Source organism: Dromaius novaehollandiae, chromosome 4 (assembly GCF_036370855.1).
Source record: "Dromaius novaehollandiae isolate bDroNov1 chromosome 4, bDroNov1.hap1, whole genome shotgun sequence".
Classification (NCBI taxonomy): Eukaryota; Metazoa; Chordata; class Aves; order Casuariiformes; family Dromaiidae; genus Dromaius; species Dromaius novaehollandiae.
Genome location: NC_088101.1, coordinates 12,284,798 through 12,311,614, shown reverse-complemented (window position 1 = coordinate 12,311,614; position 26,817 = coordinate 12,284,798). Strand labels below are relative to the sequence as shown.

General features: G+C 40.5%; 1 protein-coding gene across 1 annotated transcript in view; it reads left to right on the top strand.

Annotated features, from left to right (window-relative positions):
- MOB1B (MOB kinase activator 1B) overlaps window positions 1-26,651 on the top strand; it is a 43,160-nt gene extending 16,509 nt beyond the window's left edge. Inside the window, exons 2-6 of the mRNA XM_064510432.1 lie at window positions 6,605-6,771; window positions 11,264-11,357; window positions 17,620-17,753; window positions 19,949-20,112; window positions 20,680-26,651. Coding sequence (XP_064366502.1) covers window positions 6,605-6,771; window positions 11,264-11,357; window positions 17,620-17,753; window positions 19,949-20,112; window positions 20,680-20,757 — 637 coding nt within the window. The 3' untranslated portion in view covers window positions 20,758-26,651. The remainder of the gene's footprint in view (window positions 1-6,604; window positions 6,772-11,263; window positions 11,358-17,619; window positions 17,754-19,948; window positions 20,113-20,679) is intronic.
- The last annotated feature ends 166 nt before the right edge of the window (window positions 26,652-26,817 follow it).

The window sequence follows — 26,817 nt, the reverse complement described above, 5'->3', positions numbered from 1 at the left end:
TACAACTTGAAGCCTAGTACTATTGTTTGACGGCCAGAAATGCTAACTTTTCTGGTGCTTAGTTCTCACCTTTACAGTGTTTCTGTATATCAGGGTTTAAAAAGAGTTACAGCAGGAGAAAGGAGACAAGGAGGTATGGAACTAAAATTTGAGGACATTTCTCTGATAAATTTACTTGTTGGTCTTTGGCAATGAGTCTCTGCCTCAGCTTCCCCATATATATCAAGATGCTAATGATACCTACTTCAAAGATACTTTGTAAGGATTAATTAATAGTTGTGAAGGCCTTTGAAGATGAGAAAGCAGGAGTTGAAATATTAAAAGTTTCCATGCCCTAGGTAAATGTGCTGTGAACTGTCTTGAGTTCTGCTTTTTCAGAATCTCTCGAGCACCTCCAAATGCTGGTTTAAAAAGCTATTTTGAGGGACTTACTTCAGTTGGACCATGGTGGTGAGCACGTTTTGCAGGCATTGAGTCATGTAGCTACACCTGCAAAGTTAGTTACATGGACAATCCCCCAAGGAAAGAAATAAAGATGATATCCCACAGCCTTAGTCATATATATATATAATTCAGAAGAATATATGTAGCAGGTTCATCCTGAAAAAGGTGCCATTACAGCATATTCTGTTTGTTCTTCCCCAGGGCAAGTTTCTGTTCTTTTCAGTGTTTGACAAAACAGTCCACGCGTGAGTGTCACATGCTGTGATTTATAGTGCTCGTAGCGGTGTGCTCTCGAGCCTCCAGGTAGCCTGGAACAGACTGGAAGAGTGGTGCTCTCTGCCAGCATTATGTCTGGTAAAACATGTCTGTTTTGTATGTGATGCGCAATTAGTTATGCGGAGGGCGGGGGGGAAGGGTTATCAGATTCTTCTGCACCTTTTGCTAGGTGGTATCTCCTCTTTCCCTTCTCCCGTTTTCCCAGCGATGCAGTAGGACTTCTGGACATTTTATAAGCACTGCACTAGTCTGAGATGCTCTAATGCACTGTCCGTGAATTATGGGGTAACTTGGTCTGGTCTTCTAACAAAGGAGGAATTTGAAGAAGACTTTGGAGTACTGACAAAATTTCAGCGGTTTAGGATGTGAGGAGGCTGTGGCATGGATAGGTTGGCAGCCTCTGTAAAGGCGTTATTTGGGCTCTGATACGCATCTGTATGCTGGATCACGGAGCATGCTGGATTCAGGGCCAGGTTTTCGCTTGTCAATATGAGCTGTGGTGGACACAACAGCAGGTAAGCGCTTGAGTTGGCTCTTGGTGAGAACAAGGTTTTTAATTCTGTGCGTGAGGACTCTAAAATTCTCTGTTTTAATTCAAATTTCCATGGATATGCAACAGGCCTTATAGAAATAGGTAAAAGGCTTGATTGGAAGACTGAAGCGTTCAGATATCTTTTGTGTGAGGAGGTCTAAACCAGGCCAGCCAACATGCTTCCCTTAAGAGTATGATGTGTAAGTAGAGGTTTCTCTTTTGAGGCTTTCCTTGCTCCAGTTAAAAGGAAATACGGCAAGAGTTTTGGCTGGATATTTAGTTTCTTTGTTTTTTTAAAGGTTTGCCAGTGTCGAATTTGAAGCTGGAGTGGGTTTGTTCAGGCAGCTAGGCAAGTGTGGCGTAAGCAGGATGCCCGAGAATTCTTCTGGAGGTGTGATTCTGCAAACCTAACATGGAGCAGGCTGCAGAATCTGCATCATTAAAACCCTCCCTGTCAGCAGATGACTAAATAAAATTACAGCTTTAGAGGAAGTTCTGTGTTGTTGCTTGCAGGCGCGTTGTGACGTCTTTGTGAGGCAAAGCGGCAGCGTGTGGGATTCAGGCAGTGGGAAGCGCTTCTGGTGGCTCGGAGGTGTGGCTTCCCGGCGAGGCTTTGAGACTCCGCTCAGCTGGATGAGTAATTGCCTTAAACACACTGCCTGATTTAGTGCTAGATCAAACTGCATCTGGCACTGCTGTAACTGCACTTACCTGTAAAAATAGAAGGGCACAATTTTCTAGAAATGTTGAGTGTGGGAGTCAAGTGAGCTCAGTGTCCTTGGAACTGCAAGAATTTTGGGGGAAGTCAGTTCCTTTTGGAAGAACAGAAGTGGATTTTGACAAATTCTGAAGATGACACCGTGTTTTCACTATCTCATGTCCTTTTAGTGTCCAAGGAAAATGAAATCATCAGTGTGGTGTTTCAGGGAGATTTACTGCCCCCTTCCACTTCTGCGTTAATGTAATGTTTCAAAACTGAAGGAGAGTTCAGGGACTAACAGGGAAAGGCAGGTCCTGCCTACTAGCTCTAAGCATTTTAGACTCTCAGGAGAAAAGATCCACAGGTATAACTAATTCTATTACGAAATATATATGAAAATCGAATGTCGTACTTGATGAAGATGTGTATTACTATGTGAATTGGACGGCCACCAAACAGAGTTCTTAAAACATACATTCCTCATTTTATGCCCAGGTAGTTGAGGAAATAGACCTGGAGCAATAAGGCTTTCTAAATCTGTTTCATACAAACTGGCTTGACATAATAATTTAAAAAGTGATTTTTTTTCCTTTTTGGCAAGATGCCTTCAACTCAGTATTGGGAATCATACTATAAGAAAGCAAGAATAAGACAAAAGCTGTTGTGTTCAGGATTTAGGGAGGAAGCAGGATTACTTAACAAAGGTAAGCATCTGAAGTGGTATTAAAGTAATGGGTGCCAAGATGTAAATGAAAAAGGATGGTATTGGTTAAATAACAGGAGAGCTTCTGGACTAATAGGGTAGTTGAAACCATGTTTGTGGCGGCATTTACAACTACATTGCCCAAGAACAAACTTGTCCTGTAAACGTTTTGGCTTAGAGAAGCTGTATTAGGTTCTTGTGTCTCTGAACTCTATCAGGAAGTGCATCTCATGCAGTTGGCTGGCTTCTTGCGTGGTTAATTGCATAAATGCATGGAATTTTGATAATTTATTGTCAAAACTGCAGATATTTCCATAGCACATGATGATTAGCAGCCTTAATTTACCCTACTTACGTTTCCTTTTGAACACTTTGCTGAGTGTGTTCGGCATGAGGCCATTTCCTGCTGTTTTAGGAATGGCTGTGTTGAATTGGAGAAGTAATGATCAGAAAGGTGGTGGAGACAAATACAGGCTTATAAAGAAGGAATGGCTTATTTGGGAGAGCTGATGAGACCAAACGGTTGTGTACCCTGTTTTTATGGGGGGGTTTTCAGCTTATGGGAAGAAACTCCCTGTTTATGGGGAGCAGGATAGCAGAGGTTGAGTGATATCTAACAACTTTCCGACACGTCATGCTTCCTCTGCTTCTTTGATCTCGGAAGATCTCTCTGGATATTCAACAGGCCTGCAGTGACGTGGCTTGTTATCTAGCAAGCTCACGGTCTGGGATGGATACGGTGTGAATCCTTACCCTGGGTTTTCTCAAAATAGATGGTGTTCTTTAGGGAGCTCCCTCAGCGTGCTTTCCTTGGGCCTCCTCTGCTGACTTACCCCTCTCGATAACACCCAAACAAACCATTTGCTGGTTTAGTTATGAAAAAAGCTTTCTTCCTGCTTTTTGCTTTGTATGTTCCTACTCCATCTCCTCCTCCTGGACAAAGACTTTGAGCTGAAGCCGTAAGTGGGGTGCCACTCTTCTGACGGTAGTTTTTTTGACTGCTGGCTTCTCTGCATCTAGGTCCTCGTGGTAAGTTCTCCCTCTGTCTTGATGGAGCAGCTTTTCTCATCAGGCACACAGAGCTCCATCCACCCAGCAGTCTGTACAGCGAGCTTGTACACCTTGCCTCAGGCAACTGCACCAGGCCAGTTAGAGCAACTACGTTTTTCAGTCGTCTTTGCTGTATCTAAGTAACAGCACTGAAAGAGAAGCTGACGTATGCCAGGCCTTGGGAGAAGGTGGGGGACGGAGAAAGGGGGGAAAGGGATTCTTTTATTGTCCTTTCTCACTTGTGATGAATGAGTTAACTGAGCTTTGGAGTGGTGTTAAGTTCTTGGAAACCTCTGGCTTGCTTTGCGCGAAAGTGTTGGGAGTTGGTTTCCCTAGTGGTTGAGTTATGTAGCGAGAGCAAAATCTTCCGGGCAAGTCAGGAAGTGATGTGCCGCTCTTCCTCTTAGGCTGTTTTTCTTCTGCTTAAACTGACACACGTGCAAAGATAACGATACCAGTCTCTCTTACTCTTGTGAATGTCACCCTGCGTCAGCCCTCTCCATGCAGACATACGCCAATATTGGCATTGCCAAATGCCTTAGATGGTATTTTTACTCCCCCTGTTGGCATCTCGGCTATAAAGTGTGTGTGTGTGTTTGCCTGAAGAGAAAAACCCGCTTCTCTAGCGGTCAGTTGTAAGGGGAGGGCAGTTAACAGCTGCTTTTTCTTCTGACTTGGTTTGAACCTGTTTTGGCAACAAATGCAGGTGGCTTGGGGGGTGGGAGAGGAAGGGATAGTCCTGAGCCGCAATAGCTTCTCACTCCCACTGGAAGGCAATTATTTTATTTAAGATTTGAATCTGGTATCCTTGCTTAGGGTAAAATGCAAATGACTGAGTGCATGTCAGACGTGTCCTGTAACAGAGTATATGTGAGCCACACATTTTCCTGCTTCTGGCTCTTAGTTGTGTTCAGTAGCTGACTGCACTAGACACTGTTCAGTGCTGTTCTGGCACCTAGTATCCATCAGAATTATACCCTGTCCTGTGCGTAATCACCTATACCATCCCACAATTCTTTTCAGTCCAGCAAAGTGCTTTTTTATGAGGGTTAGAAAACAGGATTACTCTTGAGGCCAGGGAAAAATGGTGCTGCTTTGTGGCAAAGGAATGTCAGAGTAGGACCAGGACCACTGAGATCTCTAACAGCCAGCTTTGTGGCATCCAGTCTGTGTCCAAGGATTCTCCTATGGAGAAGGAGATGTTACCTCCCCAAAAGCATTTGGGAAGCTCGTTACTTATCTCCAGTTTCAGTATGTTTTCTTCTTAACCTGCTCTTGTTCAGATTTAAATAGAGACTTAATTAACTGCAGATCGTTTTGTCACATGCTTGGCGTGCAGTATGTTTTCTTAATCACCTGTCATGTGTTTTGGAGAGAACAATGTTTTTGGTATTCTTTAGCATGCATAGTGTCTCTGCTGGAGCTGTTAGCATTTAGGATTTTATAAATGAGCGATTTTTCTTAATTTTCTGTTGTATGAAGCTGTAGAGTGGTGGTTGGGGGGAACAAAATGAAAAATAAGTTTTTTGGAGTGCTTCTCTGTGACCATGAGCATTACCATTGATCCAAAGATCACCTAAACCCTTGCGTGTTTGATAATGCAGTTTAAACACTAGGTGAGACCTGGAGCACCCTTATCCTCCCCCTCTACCTCAGAACAATTTTTTGTACCACGAAAAAAGAAAAATGCTATTCAGTCCTGTGGAGAGCTCTTGAAAAACTGGCAAATACTTGGTAACAAGAAATGAAAATTGGGCAATGTTTGTATTAAAAATTCTGTGGCCTGGGTTTGACTGCATTCTATCCTTTCATTGGAATTGAGAGGTCAGTTTTCTTTTTCTAACAGAAATGTTTTCTTCACGCTTACACTAAAAATTCACACACATTGGCTTATCTGACACTTTTCTTCCCCAAATATTTGGAGTTTTGTGCATCTCATGTTTCTGGCATGCTAAGGGTTAATGTGCTGTCTGGGGTCACTGCCATCATTTAACATTCAAGTATCTAAACTTTTTTCTGATTCAGTCCGTGCTTTTCAAACAAACGTATAGTTAGGAAGATGGTCTTCAGCAAAAGTGTTTTCATATTTTTGAACAACTGCAATTAAAAAAACTAAGTTCCTAAACAGTACCAGATACTTGTAAAGTGTATTTTATGTTGCCATTTAACCCTCCCCCCAACTTTTTGACACAAGTATTAGGATCTAATACACTGCTGGTGAATCCAAGTAGCTAAGATACTGCTTTGAATTAGGTAAGACTCCAAAGCGCATGCTTTTCCAAATAGTAGCTGCTTATTTTCAACACACCTTATTTAACACACCATAGCTGATCTGAAAAGAGAGGGGTCTGGACCAGCTGACCTTACCTCCTGAATGTACTTTTGCATGTGTGATGACATTTTGTGTCCCTTGAAGGGAAGGGAGGTGATAAAAAGGACATGGGTTTTTCTGTTATTTAGTATCCCATATCGTGGTGACAACTTTCATGGCTGTTGAGGCTGAAGATTTTTATTTAGCAAGACTGTTGCTCTTGAAATGTAGCTATTGAAATTCTGAGGAAATAAGTGCTTTTCTGGTTCTGTCTTGCCTGTGATCCAATTTGGTGAGACAGAGAGAAAGAGACAGGAGTCTAAGCATTCCCTGTTGTCCAGCTGCCTTGACAGTAGGGTGACCAGGTGAGAATGGTAGGTAGCGGGGAGGGATTTAATTGCTTAAAAAAACAAATAAAAGCATCTGAAACTTACCCGTCTCAGTTTTTGTTAAATACCCCTTTTTTACATGAAAATTGGGGAGTGGGATAAGTCACACTAATCTTGTGGTTGTGCGTGGCTTGTTCATTCCTTCCTTCTTCCCCTCCCTTCTCATAAGTTCTCTAAATATATGTTCTCCCTTTTGCAGTGGCAGTCGCTCTTCTAAAACCTTCAAACCAAAGAAGAATATTCCAGAGGGGTCTCACCAGTACGAGCTGCTAAAACATGCCGAAGCCACGCTCGGAAGCGGTAATCTCCGAATGGCCGTTATGCTTCCAGAGGGTGAAGACTTAAATGAGTGGGTTGCAGTTAACAGTAAGTTGGCTAACCTGTCTTTTGTGAGGGGACACTGAATGTGGACCGACAATTGCTGAAGGATAACTACGTGCTACTTGCTAGTGTGGCGGGCTCTTCTGTCCTGCGTACACCACTCTGCGCTATGCTGCAATTGGGAGAGGTGAATGCCTTGTCATTTATTGCTGACAGCTGCAGAGTGGCTCACTAAGACAAAAACTCCTTATGCTCCTTGTGGTAAAAATATGTTTCTGGTAACAAAATAATTCTTATTCTTAGTGGTTAAAGACTGAGCACTTGTTCGCAAACAAGTGCTGAGGTAGAAATGGCAGTGCTGTTTTTAGAAAACAGCCTGTCAGTACCTTCTTAACGTGTCCAGTCTAGCACTTCCTGCTAGGGTTGTTGCTCAGTGGTATAGCCAAGCCTCTACAGTCAAGTTTAAAACCTTACCTTAGCTAAGTGCTGAGGGCCAAGTCTGGAGCACATGAAGACTATAGTCACATACATAGCTTGGCTTTTGTTTTGTCTATAACAAACACAGAAGTTCATCTTTGCAGTATTCCTAAATCTAGTTTCTTGCTTTGTTTCTACCACATTGTCAGCCTTTGCTCTGGTAAGTTTTTGACGTGATCGTTTCAACTTCCTATAAGGCAGTTTCTCTTAGCTCTCTTCTCAGCCAGGGCAGGCCAAACAGTGGTGCCCAAACTAGTGTTTTCTGATTGCTTTACCAAGTTTCCTCCTCCTTCCTCTCCCTGCTTCATGAATTTGTTGCCTTTCTTCTGACCTAAAAGAATGGATTAGCCAAAGTCCTATGATCGCATGCAGGCCGTGCAGGATGTGAGCTGCCTCAAGCCCTGGGTCCTGTCTGGTTATTTTCTGATCTTTTGTGTTTTTGACTTCCTTGATTGTACAGTGTTGATTTTACACTGCAGTGCAGTATAAATTGGACTCAAGATAAATGTTTTGTAATTGTTTATTTTATGTGATTCTATCTGTTTCTGTTTGCTCTTTGACATGTTTGGGAAGTGAAACTGTTGTATTGACCTCTGCCTTCCAGTTCTTAATTAGCCATAGCCACGTAGTGCTCTGGTACGTGAGCTGCCGCTGGTTGCAGGGAACATTGAAATTGCCCACACGATTCTTAATAAAAAATTGTTCACACTGCCTTGCAGAACAGTCTAAAAAAAAGTCAGCCCATTTTTATGAGTAAGCTTTACTAAGGACCCTTCATATATTGCGTGCAACCTTGTGCTTTTGGTGGATCTCCCATTCCATGTCTTTTCTTTCCTATGTGGTAGTGGTCTTTTTCCCCTCCCAAATGATTTGACTGCTAAATTAGCTGGGTGGGGAAAGGCAGTGAAGCGCTTACCAAACAAGGCATTGCCAACTCTTTTGTCAACAGCTGTGTTCTGTAATGAAATGGTCCTCTTCCATGCCTCATTGCAGCAAAGTGGGGGGTTTGATTCCCCCCCCCCCCAGAAGTGATTAACTAGCCTGATTAGCTGCTTCCTTGACTTAAAGCATCCCTCTATTACACCCAATACCATTTAATGGTAGCTATAAGCCTCTTCCATTGATCGAGATGTCTAATAAGTAAATAAAAGTATTACTTATTGTGGTTGGTTTTGCCCTTCATGTACTGAGAGCACAGGCACAAATGTACTCTTCTTTTCTAATTCTTGCTCAACCCATAGCCTTACTGATGTTTTCCAGTAATGAGTTGACTACCTGTGAATTTTTAAAGTATGTTTTCAAACTACAAAATTCTAAGGTAAGAAATGTATAATCAGTTTCTTTTCAGTTTCATTTGCAAACCCCTTGATTTCAAAAGCATTAAAAACAATTTGAGAAATACAGTCCCCCTATTGCTTTATAGTTGATAAAGGTGAAAAAGTGTCTGGAAAACAAAGACGTATTTGGGGGTAGGAAGGAGAATCTTGCTTAAATACAGCAGTGTAAACTTCAAGTAGAAAAGTACTGAAAAACAAGTAAACTAAACCCTACAGACTTCAGAACCATGAGTAAAAAGAGGAAATGAAAATGCACGCAGGCACTGTACTGTATTACATGTTTTGGAAGGGAGGTACCTGCATTTTTCATGTTTGTCAGACACTGCTGGCTTTGGCAGACGGGTGGTATGTCTCATGCTCTTTTGAGAACTGCAAGAGTGGGCTTCACAATAATCAGTCACCCTGTCAAAGTCTGTGTGGGTTTTTTGAACACGCTTGCCTTGAGGCAAACATTGGGCTGTGGTTTCTTCTGGGAGTGGGGATTGGAAACTTAATTAACAGTTCTTCTGTACGCTTAAGAAATAAGGGCAGCATATAAGTGCTTCTTGCTGTGTTTACAGTGTTAAATACCTCCTCTCCCTGCCCAAATAAGCTTTAGCAGTCCTCATCCTCTGTAACTTTTTTGTCAACCCTTCCCTATTTTTTTTGCTATTTTCTGCTGTTGTTTTTCTGTGGGGGTGGGGGGGAGTTGCTGGAGATTGACTGCTGGATGCATGCCCTACCAGTTTTTATTTGCTTCCCTTTTTTGATACCTGGAAAGTGTCATGACACAGTGGTATCTTGTATTTTTCATCTGCTGAACAATATCTGTAATTTGCTGCCATGATGTGAATGTAGACTTTAATGTTTATTCTCTTGAAAAATCAGTGAGGAGAGCTAAAGTATTTATCCCCTTCTTTTCATCACTCCAGTTCCTTTCATGGTACATGGTATCTGCTGGTGCTGAAATTCAGGATGTCGACCTCCTTTTCATTAGAGGACATATAATTCTCTGTAGTTTTAAGTAAAGGACATGAATTTGGGTTGGTTACCAAGTACAAGCCACAGCACTGGCTTTCCTATAGCTTGGCACCAGATTAAGAAGAGGGTATTGCTGCTCTTAATTCCACAATGCCCTGCAGATTGATCGTATGAGAACATGCCATGTTGCAAGCTCAGGCAGACGGTGCGCTGTTTGCTCACCACCGGGACTAGCCTTGCAGACGTGACTGCCAAATGAAGCTTCTAGCTATAAAAGCTCCTGTTGTCCAAGGTGGCGGGCCCAGTGCTCTTAAGAGTAAGAGGCAATGCAGCACGAACTGGGCATTAGGACGTTAACCCTATTTTTGCATTATATGTAGTCCCTTTCAGCTTGAGGGTATGTTGGTGTAGTAGTGAAATGTGTAAAGCACTGTGGGAAAATAGAAGGAGTTGGATTCCACAACACTTGATCTGGGTGTTGGTATGATTGCTAAATTTCATCCATGCATAAGAATGAACAAAGGAGGACACTAAAGGCAATCCCACCAGTCTTAAGTTCTTGTCTGTTTGTGTTACTTGGGTTCCTGCAGAAGCAGAAGTTACAGCAGCTGTTTATTCTAGGATAAGGGAAATAAGAATATTTATTGCAGCTATTATTCTGGAACCGTGTCATACATTTACTTAGTGGTAAGAATTTAACCCTGCCTAGTTTCAATTTTACTTCCTAGCGCTTCTTATTGGTTCCTTTTAAATTTTACTTGTGACATCCCTTGTTTGAAAGACGTTTTGAGATGATAAAATTTATATGTCGATACCTTGGTAGTGCTCTGTACTTCCCAGCAGTTGCAAGGGGGCGCATTCATTAGGAGGAGATAAAGCTGATTCCTATAAATTGTTTACAGTGGTCACAGTTCCTAAAAACCAAGCCAACCGTTAGCTTATTGAAGAAGAGCCTTGCTTTTCAAAAGTTCTGAGCACACAAACTCCCATTTAAAGTAGTAGAAACTGTGGGAATACTTAGGTACATTAACTTTCAGTCTTTTAATTGGGTATTACAACTGTAGACTGTTTAAAAAAACTTCGGCTAAGAGAACTATTTTCTCAAACGTAATAAAACGTAAGCAAAAAAACTCAAAAACAAGACTCAAAGGATAGTTTTTAAAGGAGGAAACATTGTGGATTAACTGGTGATTTGTGGTAATGAACTGATAATCTGAGGAACAGAATTCACTTCACACTAACTATGTAATGCCTTCTATACAGTGTTTCCCCCCTCCATGTGTGTAGTGTTTTAATGTAACATAAATGTTCTTTGGAAAGATAGTCTTTTGGGATATGAGGCCTGAGGGACATTTGTGTCAGCTAATGAGCAACAGTTCTCTCTACTTGGAGAGTTTACACTTGAAAATCTTTGTTTTATTATAAACTTGCCAGTAGAATTTGGGATTCTAATAGAATGCACCAAGCATTTGGAAGAGGAAGTAACTCTGCTTTCTCTTTCCCTCTGAAATGAAGATTTTGCTATGGTAAAAAGTGCAATAGATCTTGTCAGGGAATGTTTGACAAAGGTAGTTGGTGGTCATGTTCCACATTTCCTTTGTAATATACCTTAAAGAGCAATAACGAAGAGGTTTTATCATTAAAAAAATATATATATATCCCAGACCCCTCTTCAGCACTGTGTGTTTTGCAGTTGAAGCTGCAGGAAGCTTGCATTGCAATTACCTTGCAGAGTGATAATTGCTGTTTTAAATGCTTTACAGCTGTCGACTTCTTCAACCAGATCAATATGCTGTATGGAACCATTACAGACTTCTGCACAGAGGAGAGTTGCCCCGTGATGTCTGCTGGCCCAAAGTAAGATTATCGTTTACACATCATTGAGAATGTGCAATTTTTGAGATTATTCTGCATGTGAAAACTGGAGACTAGCTCAGTTCTTTGAATGCTGAATATAGGATAACTTCTATGGGTGGAAAGGATGTCTTCTTACTTAAAGAAGGTAAAAAGCTTGAAGCTTTTACAAAGCTTACAAAAAGCATTGTAAGAAAGTAGGCAAGGGAATGGTTCTCTAATTTTGTATTTAGCCTGGGAAATAGCATGGCTATCGAAATTGTTCTTTTCCTTGGGTTGAGATATGTTACTAAGGGCTTCCTAAATACAAATTTGAAGCTTTTATTTGCAAGTGTGTGATTAGGGTGATCAAAAATCTTTCTTTTAGATGTTGCAGTAAGTTTTAGAATGAGAAACTTAGCTACGGCTTTGAGCAGTTTGAATAAAAATCCCTTATGCTGTCACTCAGTTCTAAGTTTCACTTCCTTGATTCTTGTTTATACTTCTGTACAGATTTTGAACGTTTGTCTTGTTGCTTGCTTTCCAGCTGCTTTGTGTTTTCCAAAGTGGAAAATACCTGCATTTCTAAGTGAGTGGAGAGAGAGGGCACTGCTTCCTTTTAAGCTACCTTGGAATCATAAATAAGCAATAAAGAAAGAAAAACAATCCCCTTCCCCACCTCTTCCTCTCTTATAATGAAATTTGTTGTTACTGTCTGAAGTCAGAATTCCCGGCCAGTGAGGCGTGGAGCCAAGGAGGGGCAACGGGGTGCTGCTGGGAAGGAGAGCTTGGGAGGCAGAGGGAGTAGGAGCTCTGCAAGGTGAAAACAGCGAGAGAGATGAAGAAAAGCTTCGGCACTCTGTCCCTTAACTAACAATGGACGCTGCTGAATGCCAAAACCAGTGTGGGCAGGCAAACCTGCTGTTGCAAACCAGGCAAGGGGCGAAATATAAAACGAAGAAAAGTTTGCTATTATACAAAAGAACTTTGGGAAAGGTTGTGCAATAACATAGCCCATGGTCAGCTTTGCGCTTCAGAATGCAGAACAGACTCTTATTTATTAAGAAAGATCATGAAAATATTTGTTTGCTTTATTGTTTGTCTGAGGAGAAGCAGTTACTTGGGGGCTGAGGTTAATTAGAGGTGTAGTCATCTGTTTGCCAATCTAAACAATTTATTTCTCTCCAAAGGGACCAATAACCATTGACAGAAATTTATGTAATACTCAAATAATGATGAAGTGGGTAGAAAGGAGACGCTGTAGTCCAGGAAATGCATTCTGCAGAGTTTTTGGGTAGATGACATTGTGCCTAGCATTTGCAGAACATTGCTCAAACAGTGCAGGCCCTACCAGTGCTCAGGGATGGGTTCTGTGAAAACGGGGTAAGAGTGTGTGTGTGGCTGGGGCTAGACAGGTGCAGGACCAGGTGACTTGGGAGGCCAGCCATGACTGGCAGTGTTTAGTTTGGGTGAAATTCTTTAAGTTCAAGTGGACTTTCAAAATTTTCTTAGGTATTGCTGGAAAAATTATGCAAGTGCTGATATTTGCAGAATTCTTCTGTTTCTTATCCCTCTTTCCTGTGCTCTTCTGGCTCCAGCTGTATTAGTGGAAGAGGCATTGATTCTTAGGTGCTCTCTACTGCTTTTAGGCTGAAGGTTACTGTCTCTTCTGCTGGCTGAGCTTCTACTCTTACTGCATCCTCATCTATTTGAAACAAAGGAGTATGATTTAGCTGAACCAAGTGATAAGGTTGTTTTGATTTGAAACAAGTTAGGCAGCAGTAACACGAATAACTAGGGAGAACTGAAAGCAGCAAGCCCTCTTGCTGTAAAGTCTGATTTGAGTTTTCTTTCTGTGCAATTCAAGTCCTGTGAAGTTATTTGCCTTCCAGTGTAACTGCATCTGCTCTTGGGCTTGGCTTTTTTATTTTAGTAACTCCATGTTTGGGGTACCTAAAGGAAACCTATAGTTGCACTTAAATTCACAATGCAGAGCTACACATTTCCACTGGAAAAATGCTTATGGTCCATATATTGAAAAAGGGTCGTAAGCTGCTCATGTGTACGTAGTGGTTTGACACCCGTTATGGCACAGTCACAACTCGCATAGCACAACTGACAAGCTTGTAGCAATCTATGGAAAAATTAAGCCAGACTGCTTGTGTGGGAGGGTAACCAGAGCTTACGCATGATGTTTCCTGCATCCACTGCCTGGTACTGGTGCTGAGTCTTCAAAACCTATTTAAAAGAATAAATTAACACTTTGGCAACGGACAGATCATCCATCATTCATGCATGGGTGTTTTGTGTTAGTTTTTGATGCAGGGAGAGCTACTGTCTCTAAAGGGCTGCCTTTAAGAATAAGCAAATGCGAGAGGCTGTGTAGCTGCTATCAGTGGTTCTTTCCGCAGCGATCTTGAAAAGAAGGGCTTAGCTGAGGCAGGTAGCTTCCTGGCCTGGATGGGAGATGGGGAGCTGAACACTGTTTTTAAGTCAGGAGGGAAAAAAAAGCGCTGTCTTGGCCTTCCTGCTAACATTAAACAGCATGTGTGCTGTGGGCTCACTTAGATTTCTGTTGTACTAGTCTTTGTTGGGAGAATTGTTGAATTAGCCTTTAACAAGGTATTAGTACCTTGAGTTAGTTAATGATTGACATTAAGTCCAAGAACAGAGCTCTCTGTCCCACTGCTCAGCTCATTCTCTTAGCAACTAAGAAAACCCCCCAAACCTTAGTGTTGCTCCAAACATATGCTTGCTCATGGTAATGTTGCATTCCTTCAGCAAAAACAAACCATTTTTAGCCAAACAAACCCTAGCTGGTTACCACTTCTCATTGTTTTTTAACAGTTGTAGCATCACCATCAATGGAATAGGTGGTGTAAGAAGCTAAGAATCTGCATAAAAATAATATGCTCTTTGACCAGTATGGGATGGAGGGAATTTTCTTTATTTTTCTCACAGAGGGCATGGCTGCTGCAGTGTTCCAAGCTGGATATCTGAACTGGGGCTCTAAAATCCAAATTTAGGCATTTGTGTGAGTGAATTAAGTTCACTTCCAGTGTTGGTGAGATCCCTTTTGACTTTCATGAGGTTTGTAGGTCCTCAGTGCATCTGCATTTAGATGTTTGAATAAGGTTAGCTTGACACTGAGAAGTGGACAGCTCCCATAAATCCCACTTGAGCCTACTGTGGTATAGTTGAACGTTACTATGCTGTCTTCTGTTTACTGTGCCTGCAGCAAAAAAAACCCCAAAACAAAAACCCCACAGGTCCTTGAAATACGCTATGTCTCTCAGCAGTATTGATCCTTTTGCCCCTTTGTGACACTCTGCTTTGCACCTGTGTCACTTGACCAACAGAGACAAAACAGAATATGGTGTTTTCAGCTGTCCAATTTAATACCATTCTGCTGAGATTTAAAGATGACGGTTCCAAGTATATGTCCTAGGATCCTTTAAAAGGCCTTACTGAGCCACTGAGTTTCGTTGCTGTTGGGCAAAGTAATGGCTTTAATTTTACAGAAGCTATTTTTCTTCAGGCTATGTGCACCGAATTGCATGGTGGAAGGCACTGGTCCTATGATCGTTTATACTTGGGGATATTTTCTAGTGTCAGAAGCATAGCTGGGTTTCTATTTATAGATGCCAAATAACTTACATTTATTAGTATTAGAGAATTCCACCAGCGTCATTAGGGATTCCTAGCTTTTTCCTTCAGTTGTTAGTGTAAGCCATGTGTTTCTTGCTGTATCCCTCACACATTGTTTTGCCCATAAAAAAACTTTACTGAACACTAGAGGTTGTTCACAATATATTTTCCCCAGAGGAGTGCCATATAATGATAAGGCTAATTTTTTTTCTATTACCAGAGATGGAGGTGTTTGCTCATAAGCTTGAGATATAGTTTGTTGTTGTTGTTTTAATATGTATGGAATCTCGGAATTTTTTTTTATATACAATTTTGAAAGGCTTTCAGACCCTCTAATCTGATGCTATTATAAAACCGGTATCTTTATGCCATCGTTAGCAGCACGTGCTGATCATTTTGGCTTATTTGGAAAATGTTCTCCCAGTTATTGTTCTGACAAAACAACTGAAAGTTTTGAGCAAAATTTTAAGCCAGATTGGATCAGAAATGGTTCAAATGGCTCATGTCAAATGGTCTGTACAAACTTTAAAATAGAAGAGCTTTACAAATGTCCTTACAATGTTAATTGCAGGTAGCAAGGGAAAGTTTGAACTATGGCGTTGACAGCTCAAATGTTGTGGCATACTGCTACGTACTAAGAAATAAAAATTAAATAAAGCAGGCTATCCCCCATGAAAAGAACAAATATTAGCTGTTGATAACATCTCTTTGAATTCTCCTAAAAAGAATTTAGGTAGAGCTTGTAGATTAGGTAGGTATGTTTCCTGTAAGAGCACGACTGCTTGAGCTGACAGCACTGTCCTTATTTTTTAGAGGAGTATTGCTGCTAGTCTGAACCATTGTTCATTAGTTTTTCTGGGAGGATTTCAGAGCTGCAGAGCTCAGCAGTCCTTTTCGCTTCTGGCTTGGCAGCCTGCTCACCCCACGGATAGTCTTTCTTCGGCAATATTCTTTGGCTGGTTGGCTGAACAAGGCTGGCTGATTTAAAACAGACGTGGGAAATGATGCTGTTTTCAGATCGAAGAGATGGCTGTGCGCAGCTCTGGGCTAATGAGAAGAAACTGCTCAGACGTTACGGACTGGCAAAGAATATTAAGATCTATGCATTTGTACTTAGCAAGAAATAGAAACACTGATTCACTTGAAAGCTGATACTGTCAGATTCCCAATGTTAAGTGTGATTTTTAAAGCTACTTGTTCTCAAGATGAGCCATCTTCTCTTGTGCCTTGACTTAGGTGGAATTGCTATCCCCAAGCCAGTCAATAAATCTATTCCATTTTAATGTCATGAAGACCTTTTCTGTGTGGTTGCACATGTAAGTGGATAATGCTTAATATGGTTTTCCATGGCTCTCACAATTCCTGAAGTTAAAATGGTAACTGTAAAATGAATGATGCTGAAATCTACTGAGGAAGCATACTACATAAAAGATGTTAACATTAGTAGTTATATGAATAGAAAAGAATAAAAATAGCACACATTTTATTGTTCCATAATCATGCAGTGGTTTGTAAAGGTGGAGAATCTCAGCTCATTTACAAACAGGACGCTAAGGCTGAGGACAGTAACTGGCGTACACCTATCCAGTGAGTCAGTGGTATAATTGGAAACAGGTTTCCTGAATGGATGTTTCATCTGTGGGTTGGATGGCAATGCCAGACCCTCAGATATGAATGGTTTTTTTTTTTAGGGAGGACTATTTAATTTAGAAGCTTTCTTCTAACTACTAGCTGAAATGCATTTCTTGCCAGCTTCCAGTTTTGTAATAAGTGTTTCTTGGTATTAACATATTCCTGAATTTGTCCCATATCTTCAATATAATAGTAATTTGGAATCTCTGACAAGAAGAAATGTAGTTCGGTCTTTAGTTATGCAAAATCTGTAAGAACACTTTCAAGTTTAAAGCATTTCCACTGGTGTTGGGGGCCTAATGTGTCTGACTGGCACCTGATGCAGCTGTTGAGCATCACCACTCGCTTTGCAGACCTCTGCAAATGGAGTCAAAGAAAACCCTGTTGCTAGGGCTGACTCGGTGAACAAAGCGTACTTATGGAGCGCAGGCATGGGTCAGCTCGAGTTGGAAATCGGTCAGATGCCTTCACCAATTTGAGCCCTGGAGCTTAGCTTTTATTTGTATGAGAATTTAGTGTAATGTTTTGATGTTTCACTTCAACAGGTTATCATTTAAAAAAAAAAAAAGTAAGAAAAGAAAAAGCTTTAAAAAAGAGTAAGTAGTTGTTGCCTTTCTCAAGGAGAAGCGCTCTGTGTAAGTGTTGGAAACCTAATCCTACAGCACCTTTTTGATGTATAGGGATATTTTGACTGCAGGTTGCCATGTGCATTTTGCCAAGTGAATTAGAACCAAGGATGAATGAGCCTCGCGCCTGTAAAAGAAGAAGTTTTTTGAAGGCCTTCACGGACTATAGAAGAGTGGCCAGCTAAAGTCGGATTGTGATGGGGAGAAGGGGTACAGAGCAGTTGCAGATGACTCGGGAACGTCAGGACCTTATTTTCAAGGAAGAGCTGTGGGAGGGTGTGGGAGGAAGGGGGGTAGAGCAGGAAGAGGAACCTTCCAGGCCTCTGTGTGTGTGATTCACTTCTGTTAAGAAATGTCTCGTTGTTGTCATCCCAACCTAGATATGAGTACCACTGGGCAGACGGGACAAACATAAAGAAACCAATTAAGTGCTCTGCACCAAAGTACATTGATTACCTGATGACTTGGGTCCAGGATCAGCTGGATGATGAAACGTTATTTCCATCTAAAATAGGTAAAGTAAATAAGTAAACTTGAACAATATATTGGGATTACAGTTGTGCAGAAATATTGAAGTCTTGTAGCATTGAAAGGTCTCCTAAATGTCTGAATAGAGTAGGACAGCTGTGAAAGGTTACATTATATATAGAAAGGCACTTTGATCTGTTAAGATCAAATTTATGTGCCAGCATATGAACTCTGATCCATATGTTAATACTCTTAATAATAAAAGTCCATCATAATTCAGAATGTAGGAAGTATTGTTTCTATTTAATAAGTGACCTTTTTCATTGAATGCCTTTTTTTGTTTGTTTGTTTTTTGTTTTTTTTTTGTTTTAATTTGGGGAAGTGGTTTGTTCCCCTAGAAAAAGGTAAGAGATTATCAACACCTTCTAAACAGTAAATTGGTGCAAACTCACAGATTTTTTTATGCAGAAAAGATGCTTGGTCCTGATGGGCACTTCTCTTAGACCTTACCTTCTAGGAAGCGGAATTGCATGCTTGATCCTAAATGCATATTTTTTTTGTTTTTTCAAATGAGAATAAAAGAGGTATATTTTTAAGGAGATATCCTTCATAAATGAGGAAAGTAACAAAGCACCGCCGGTTCTGGAACGACAAGAAGAAGAAAATTCCTGCTTCTAGAGGCATGAAGAACTATTTGTTCTAAAGCTTCTAAGTGGCAGCTTTCCAGTACGCTGCTGCTGCTCTTAGACTTATGATCCATTGTGGAAAAAGGAAGAGAAATTTCTTGATTGCTTGTATTTTGTGAATAGTTTCTGAAGCATTTGACAGATCTTCAATAAGCCTATTCAGAGAAACAAGGCCACCTGTCAGAATCAAGTGACATTTGTTTTTACTTAGAGTAAACAGAGATGCAGGGGAGGCTGGTTTGTTTGGGAAGAAGTGACAAAAATCTAAATCTTTCCTGCTCAATAGGTGTGAATGTAATGTCTGCTTATAATATGACATGGATTTTAGTGTTTCATCATAAGAGTTCAGAACCAAGGTAGAAATGTGCCACCTTGCTAACAGGAATAATATTGAATTGTGATAGTTCGTATTAAAGTTGTGCCCAAAAGACTACGTCGGGACTTGATCTTTCTTTTACTGCAGCTTGTACTTCTGTGAAGTCAGTTTTTTCTTTTCATAGGATGGTGTCTGGGATATATTTTTGAAAGGCAGTGATTCAGAAAGGGACTTAAAGCTCACAGTGGATAACCAACTAAGTGTTAACTACCCTGTGAGACAGTAGCCAGCGAAGGAAATGTGATGTACATGCAAGCACGGCAAACTTAAGCAGGAGTATGGAAATTTTATTGCTAGTGTTTTAAAGCTTTAGTGGCATCATGACAGCCTTACAGCATCCAGCTTTGGCCTCTGACCTTCAGACAGGAATTCACCAATTGGAAAAGCTGTGAAAGAGCTAAGCTGACTAGGAAACCTGCTATGTAATGGGAAGCTAAAAAGGTTCAATCTATTTAGATGGTTGATACATTTATTTTTTTTTTTTAGTTTGTGGTTTGTCAGTTAGAGAACATTGCTCCCAGTGGCTGGCTGCTCTTCCCTGAACAGTTTTTGTTAAAACTCATGCACTAGAAAACTGATTGAAACTGATTTTAGCTGTCCTGGGTCATTTTCACTAAAATGTCTGAAAGGAGCATGTTTTGTAGTATTTTAGGAGGCAGGTAAGAAAGCCTCTGGCTGAGGGATGGCGATGAGCAGAAGGGAAATAGGTGTCTGCAGTGAGCATGAGACAGCTGGAAGAGAGCATTTTTGTGAGTGAGGTGGCTTTCAGTTACCTACAGAAAAGTGGGCAACACTAATGGCATTAGGTGCCTGTATTTGGGCAGCTGAATCCCACTGCCAGAGGCCGTATAGGAAGAAGATTCTTGATCAGAGAAGGTTCTCCAGGGAAGTGTACTAAGGCATAATGAGAGTCAGTAGCTGGAAGCTGAAGCCAGGTGGGTGCAACATAGAAATGTAACCAAATTCATCTTGGAGCGAATTCAGGAGGCACTGGACTACTGAAGGGATGGAAAACTCCTGTCCTTGTGTTTTGGTCTATGTTACGTGAGCAGCTGAACCGTTGAGAGTGAAACAAAACAGCCCTTATGCAAGAGACAGGGTTGGATTATAGCGTCTTTCAAAATACATGAACGTGGCACGTGCGTTTAAAAAATATGCCATTGTTTTTGTTATTTCTAGGTGTCCCTTTCCCAAAGAATTTCATGTCAGTGGCAAAGACAATTTTAAAGCGTCTCTTCAGAGTTTATGCTCACATTTATCACCAGCACTTTGATCCAGTGATCCAGCTACAGGAAGAGGCACATCTTAACACTTCTTTCAAGCACTTTATATTTTTTGTTCAGGTAAGGTTGGCAGGAACATTAGGGTTTCGGTTTTGTTCTAGAAAAAGTAGCATATCAACATAACACCCATTGAGTTTCTTAACAGCTGATAAGGTTGTATGAGTATGGACAACTCGTAAGACCCGATCGTGTCTTATTCTGTTTGTATCTGTATTTACTGCTGGGACATTCGTGTAGCTGAAAAGTTGGCTTCAGCGAAGTGTATGTATTCACTACCAAATAATTAAATAGAACAGTAATTCATAACAAATGAGAGAGTGAGAACAACATCTGAAACCGTGTTGAAAAGAGTGTGTTTGCTCAAAAGCTACATTCCTTCCTCCCCCCACTGCCTCAGCCAAGAGCGTCTTCCTCACACGTTTCCTCCCTTGAACTGGGGACAAAGCTTTAGGCAGTTTGAACTTTGCCATACAGTTAATAGCAGACAGATAGAAACTGCTCTACTGGCTAAGCCCAGACTTGAAGAGCTTACTGCCAATTGACTTCTACCTAAATAAGACTTCTCACTTGAGTTGCACCAATAAAACACTATGTGTATGTATGTCTTTCTCTTTGTCCTTGTAACAGGAATTCAACCTTATTGATAGAAGAGAACTTGCACCGCTTCAAGAATTGATTGAAAAACTCACCTCTAAGGACAGATAAAAGGAAGAGGATTTCCTCAAGTCACTTGTTTCTTTAAGCGAGCGTGTGGTATTTGTTTTTTGTTCGTTTGTTTGTTAAAAACAAGACAAAACAAAAACTTGTGCTGTTATTACTGACAGCCAAGCTCTACTTTCTGTGCTTTTATTAGGGGAAATCTTTTGTCTGTTAGTGACACGCAGTAAATAGCCTTTTTTTTGATTGTTGTTATTCATTGTGGATTTTTAGCAGGTGCTGAGTGTTTATAAAGGAAACATGCTTGGTTGGGGAATTGACTCCGCTGGTGGATGGGTTCTGTATCGTGTCAATGGTAGCCCATTCTCATGAAGTCCCTAAAAGACTTGCTTACATTCTCTAAGTGCCTTGGCAGACTCACTTCTGAGGTGCAAAGCACATACAATACTGAACATTGCTGGAAACAGAAGATACGAACTAACACCCAGGACACTTACTGATACTTGTTTTAGAAAAATTTATATATGCTTACACTAAAAAAAGCCATAACTTACTTAAATCAATGATCTCCAGCTTTTAATACAAATATTTGTCTTATTTTTTTAGAGAGATTAATATAGAATTTTTCAAAGCTAGGTATTTCTTAAAGAGAAAAGTGATGGTGAAGTTCTAGTCACCAAATCAAAATGATGAAGGTGGTCTCAAAATTACAGAGAGCCTGGGCTTAGCAAACAGTTATTTGTCTATTGCACTGTTTTTGGCATTTCACGGTTGCTTGTATTTTTTTTAACAGGGAAGCATCAACTTGGGTCAGTCACTTTTGTAAAGTTTCCTAGCATTTGCCAAATGAACCATCAGTTTGCACAAATACAGTTAGGGAAAATATTCAGTGTCAAAGCTACACTGGAGTAATACTAAGAAAGATCTGGCTTGAAAATAGCTAGCGAGATGATGTTTGTAAATTAGGAATAAAAAGCCCAACTCTGTGATGAAGCTCTGGTGGCCAGTGTTTTCTGTGGTAGGTAATGTATCTTGGAGGGAAGGTGATTTCATGGACCGCTTGGGATTTGCGTTAGCACAGTAGTGTTCTCTTCCATTTAAAACTGCAGCCCATCTCCAAGGCAACTACGGCAGGGAAAAATAGTAGGAACATACTGGTGAATTTTTAGTGGTTTGTCATTTGGTAAGTGTGTGTTTTGTTCCTGAGAAAACATAATCAAAATAGGTCCTTCCCCTGCCTCAGGTAGTCTTTTTGCCTCTCCAGCCCTGTGTTTTCTCAAACCAGAGATGAGGAGAGTAGAAGTCTGTGACAAGTTAGCTTCTGGGTGATCACAGACTATGGCCTAGAAGTCTTTGCTACAACTATATCGAAATCAGGTTTCTCCTTGCCAAAACCCCTGTAACTCTCTCTTGTTCATTTATGGATCGTCACAGCTGTTGTATTTTTGGATTCAAAGAAATCTGTATTAGGTTTTGTAATGTGCTATCCAACGGTATCGCTCATCGCCCAATTATATTATACTAGATGGTTAATGTTGCCAGGCTTGGCTAGATCGAGACGAGCGTTTTTAGGTCTTTGTGATGCGAAGACATAAACTGATCTATGTACACTAGATTAACTCTTGAACCTCAAAAATTTACAGTTGAAACCAAGGTTAGCATGTGACAGAACAGCTGAGCTTACATTTTGTGCACTTCTGCTTGACTGAAAATGTTAAGATGGAGTGAAAAATAAAATACTGTGCAAATAGCCTGCAAAACTTGACAGTGACCATTGGTATAGCCAGCTAATCAGTATAGAAGCACAGTGATAAACATACATTAATTTTAGAGTCTAGAAGCACTATTTTGAATTAAAATACTTTATTTCAAAATAATCTGTACCTTACTTGAAGAATAATATTATTCTTCAGTTGAGTTAAATTTCCTAGTCCAGCAGCAGAAGCAGTTGATTTATTTATTACATCTTCTGTCTCTTTGTTTCTTACTAGACTTGAGCACAGTTTTGAAAATCCAGTATTGAGCTAGAGAATGGTCCACAGTGCACATGAGAAGGACCAGGTGGGTCAAACTTCTGATGCAAAGACTGCTTTCCCTCAAATGTTTTAAGAAACTCTGTTTTAAAAAGTCAGAGTTAAGTCTTATCCCTTCTCAGCTGGTAAGGATCTTGACTCTCCCTTGTGTATGCACATGTGAGAGGAAAAGAGGGGAGATACCCAATATCTGTTATCTCTTTAGGGAGTCAGAGGAAAAAAATGTGCAAGCCATAGAACAACTAAAGACAAAAGCAAACAAGAAGCACAAACGCATTTCCATTACTTTGGCAAGTCACCTAAGACCATGGTACTCACCCCAGTGCTTTTGTCAGTCCTGCTGTTTATAGGACATATACTTTCTGGGCTGACAAACACTTAAATTCCCCTGGAAGTTCTGCTGGCCAATAAAGGAGTCAGTCAGCGGTGTAACATCTAAATGCTGCAGACAGGAACTGAGTAATATGGTGCTAAGGAAGAAACTAGCTCCCATGAGCAGAATATCCCAATATGGGAGTGAGCGAGTACCGTTCCTGTTCTGCTTAATAGCCGGAGAAAAAGAGTTCCTCTCGCGCACACCACCCTTTTTATGTGCTGTATGATATGTTAACCAAGACCGCTGGGAAGGCAGTACCTGTAGGGACCAGGTGCATTATTCGTCACTTATTTGCGACTGTGGGATATTTTTTCAACTGAGTAGCAAGCTTGACATCTGGTCTGGATGTGACTAGGTAAGCCTAGTTTTGCGACTGTAGAATAGTAATGCTAGCTCTGGGCAGAGGGTTGGAGGACTCTTTTAGTTCAGGGCTAAATAATGTGGAAGAGAAATGTCCTTTCAGAGCTGCAGGAGTGCATAACATCCATCTGACTATGCAAAAGCAGCTTAGCTCCTGAATTTGAACTGCACTATTTTAAACAGACTTCAGCTAGGCAGGAAGCTGATCTTGCACACGTGAGCTTTTATGCTTACTTCATACCTGAGAAATGTTTGATAAGCTTCCATCTACGGAGGCATGGTAGCGCTGCAGATGCAGTTAGGTGTTAAAATGCTATTAACCTTCATATCCAATAAAAGCTCTTTTGCTGAGTTGATTCGGTACTGCTCAGGGGACCGTGTGTGCTGCGTGTGCTTACTGGAGAACATTTTAACCAGCGGCAGAGCTGGCTCGTGTTACCACACTGCAACAAGACATGAGAGTGGCGTAAGTCTGCGCCAAGGTGCTGAATAGGAGATATCCTCCATTAGAGTTCAAGTGGTCTGGTTGGTTTGGTGCCATGTACCAGTAAGTATTCAAAAGAAGATTGAAAAGTGAGGATTTGCTGTGATATCAGTGCATTGGCTGTTCTCATACCTCTGCTCTGGATTCTTTCTTTTTCTTTTTTTTTTTTTTTTCCAGCCAGCTCTAGAAACTCAAAGGCGTCTGCTGCAGTTCAGAATTGGAATATATTGTGTAAAAGATTAGTCTTACATGGGTAGTGTATTTTTTGTGTTCAGAATCTGGTGGTAGAAAACATTTTTACCAAATAGTTCCTAGACATGTAATAAAAGCTTGGAGATCGTGATTTGCCTGACAGCTGTATGAACACATTGTTTAATTATACACTTGAAAATAACAACATGAAAGATACGTTTGCAGTGTTTGGGATTCAGTATCCCTGTGCTCTTTGTATTTGCAGCTTTTTAATTTTTTTTTTCTTCTTCAAAAAGGTGTGGGACCAGAAGTTCATGTGTGTTTACACTTTTGAAGTAAGGGCACATCGAAGTACTAAACAAAAGTTGCCATGTTTTACAAACTGAATCTGGATTTAGTGAATGTATTTATAAAATAGTGCATTTGCTGGAGGGAGGGTGGGGAGGACTTCTCCCCTCCCCAAATAAAACCCAGAGAAATAACCTGTGAACAGAACCCACGCTGCTCTAGGCCCGAGTTAAATGGACTCTCTGTTACATGTCATGAGCTCTGTGATACAAAAGCTTATGGCCGCGTAGTCAGCGGGAGCAGAACGTGCTGATGAGGTTTAAAGCCAGGCTGGGCTGTCAGTGCTGGTTAAGGCCTTCCAGTGTAATGAGGTCTTCGAGTTCTGTGGTTTGGGGCGTTTTTCAGCTACCACCGTATTTGACTGTGTCGATGATTTGGGTGGTAACTTCAGGAGGTCATCTACCTTGAGACGGGATGGGGCAAACGCTGTTAAACTACTCAAGTTCTGCCATCTCTGCCAGCGTTGACGCTGTTTAAATTGTGTGGAGAAATTCCGCTCACAGAAATTGTAACTGTTTTTTGAGTAGTTCTTATTCAAGTCAGGGAACCGAGTTAATTGTGCAAATAGGGGGGGAAAAAAAAAAGCCACATTCTGCTGTTACAGGTAGCTGAATGGTAGATGAGGGGAGAAAACAACTTTCAAGGGGCAGATAGCCCGTTTGCAAGTATCAAGTTTCTTTTACTGCTTACTATGCAATGTAGAATTTTGAACTTTTGCTTTTACTTTAAGATACGAGATAGACAAGCACTGTCCTTATTCAGTATTTAGGAACTGAACACTCTCCAATCTCCCTGACACTTGTTTAACAGGTAAGATACTGCTGCTATTGACTTTACTTACCTTTCAGATTGTTCCTTTCTGTTTCTCATTGCTGCCCTCTTGAATCGCCACACACAATTTTATTAAAAAACACATGCTTTTGGGTAGGTTTTTTCTTTTTTCTTGCCAGCCTCTCCCTCTTCCTACCTGCCAGAGTGCTATATTACTGTATATAAAATAGTCTTAGTTGGACTATTTAAAAAGCTGCAGCGTGAATACAGACTCCTTGCTTTTCTGTAGTTAGAAGACTCACTGGTATTCTGAATCTCGTTTCCTTCATTGCTAATATCAGTCAGGTTTTTCCAAACTGCACTACTGAAACCACTGGCAGTTTTACGATTGCCTGTCATCTTTTCCTGGATGTTTTATCTTATAGGATGAGACTAACATTGGTCATTCTAAGTGTTAAAGCTTTTATTTTTCTGCTTGTATTATAATTTCCTCTTACCAGGTTAAGATTGCGGTGTAGTTAAATATCAAATTACATTTTTGTTTTAGGAACAGACTCCCTAAATTGTTCATAGAATATTGTATTTTTAGGGGAAATTAATTTTTATAGCCACTAAACTATACTCATTATTTTTGTACGTTTGCAACTTCTGACATTTTTCAGAGACGTGTCGCGGAGGGAACACTTATTTTCACTGCTGTTTTACTACTTCTGTATGCTGAAATCGTGTTGCTTAATATCGCAGAAGCACATACCTTGATATGCAGTAACAGTGAATGAGGTTTGAATAAAGGGCCATTTCTAAAGGCAAAAAAGATACTATAAAAGCAACACTAACCTTTCCTCCTCCTCTAGAATCTTAAAACAGATGGGAGAAAATAAGGTGTAAAATATGAAATGCAAGATGAGAACCCTTACTGTAAGCTAACTGTGCCAATATTGCTTCAGTTTGTAGTTACTGATTGGTATTTTAGTTTTAAATCAAAACAGCTTTTGATTTAAAAGAAAAAAAAGAAAAAAAGTTGAATGTCTGAAAATCTGCAACATGTTTATTTGAGAGATGTAAATAATGTATACAGATTGTTGTATGTGATGGGACAAAATATTTAAATTCTAGGTTTTTTTCAATAAGAAACTGAAGGCTGTTTATAAGGAAAAAAATAAATAGCTATGTTTGACCATGATTGTCTTTTTTTTTTTTCTTCTTGAACTTGTTTCTAAATTATCTTCTATTTGTAGATAGATTTTTTTTCTGTATATTGTACACATATGAACATTACACATACAAATTAGATTTTTGTAAATGCCTTGTCTGAATTTGTGAATATTTGTATTGCAGGCAGACACAATAGCAATAAAAGAACCTGATACCCTTTTTATTTCCTTGTTTGATGCCCTGAATTTACAAAATACAAATGGAGCTCAGTCTGGGATTTCTGAGAGGAAGTTCAGTATCGCATTAGCTGAATGTCAGCATCTGTCCTGGGTTTGTTTTGAAAGCTTTGCTGCAGCGATGATGGCGCTCCAGGCCCTCAGCGCGCCGCT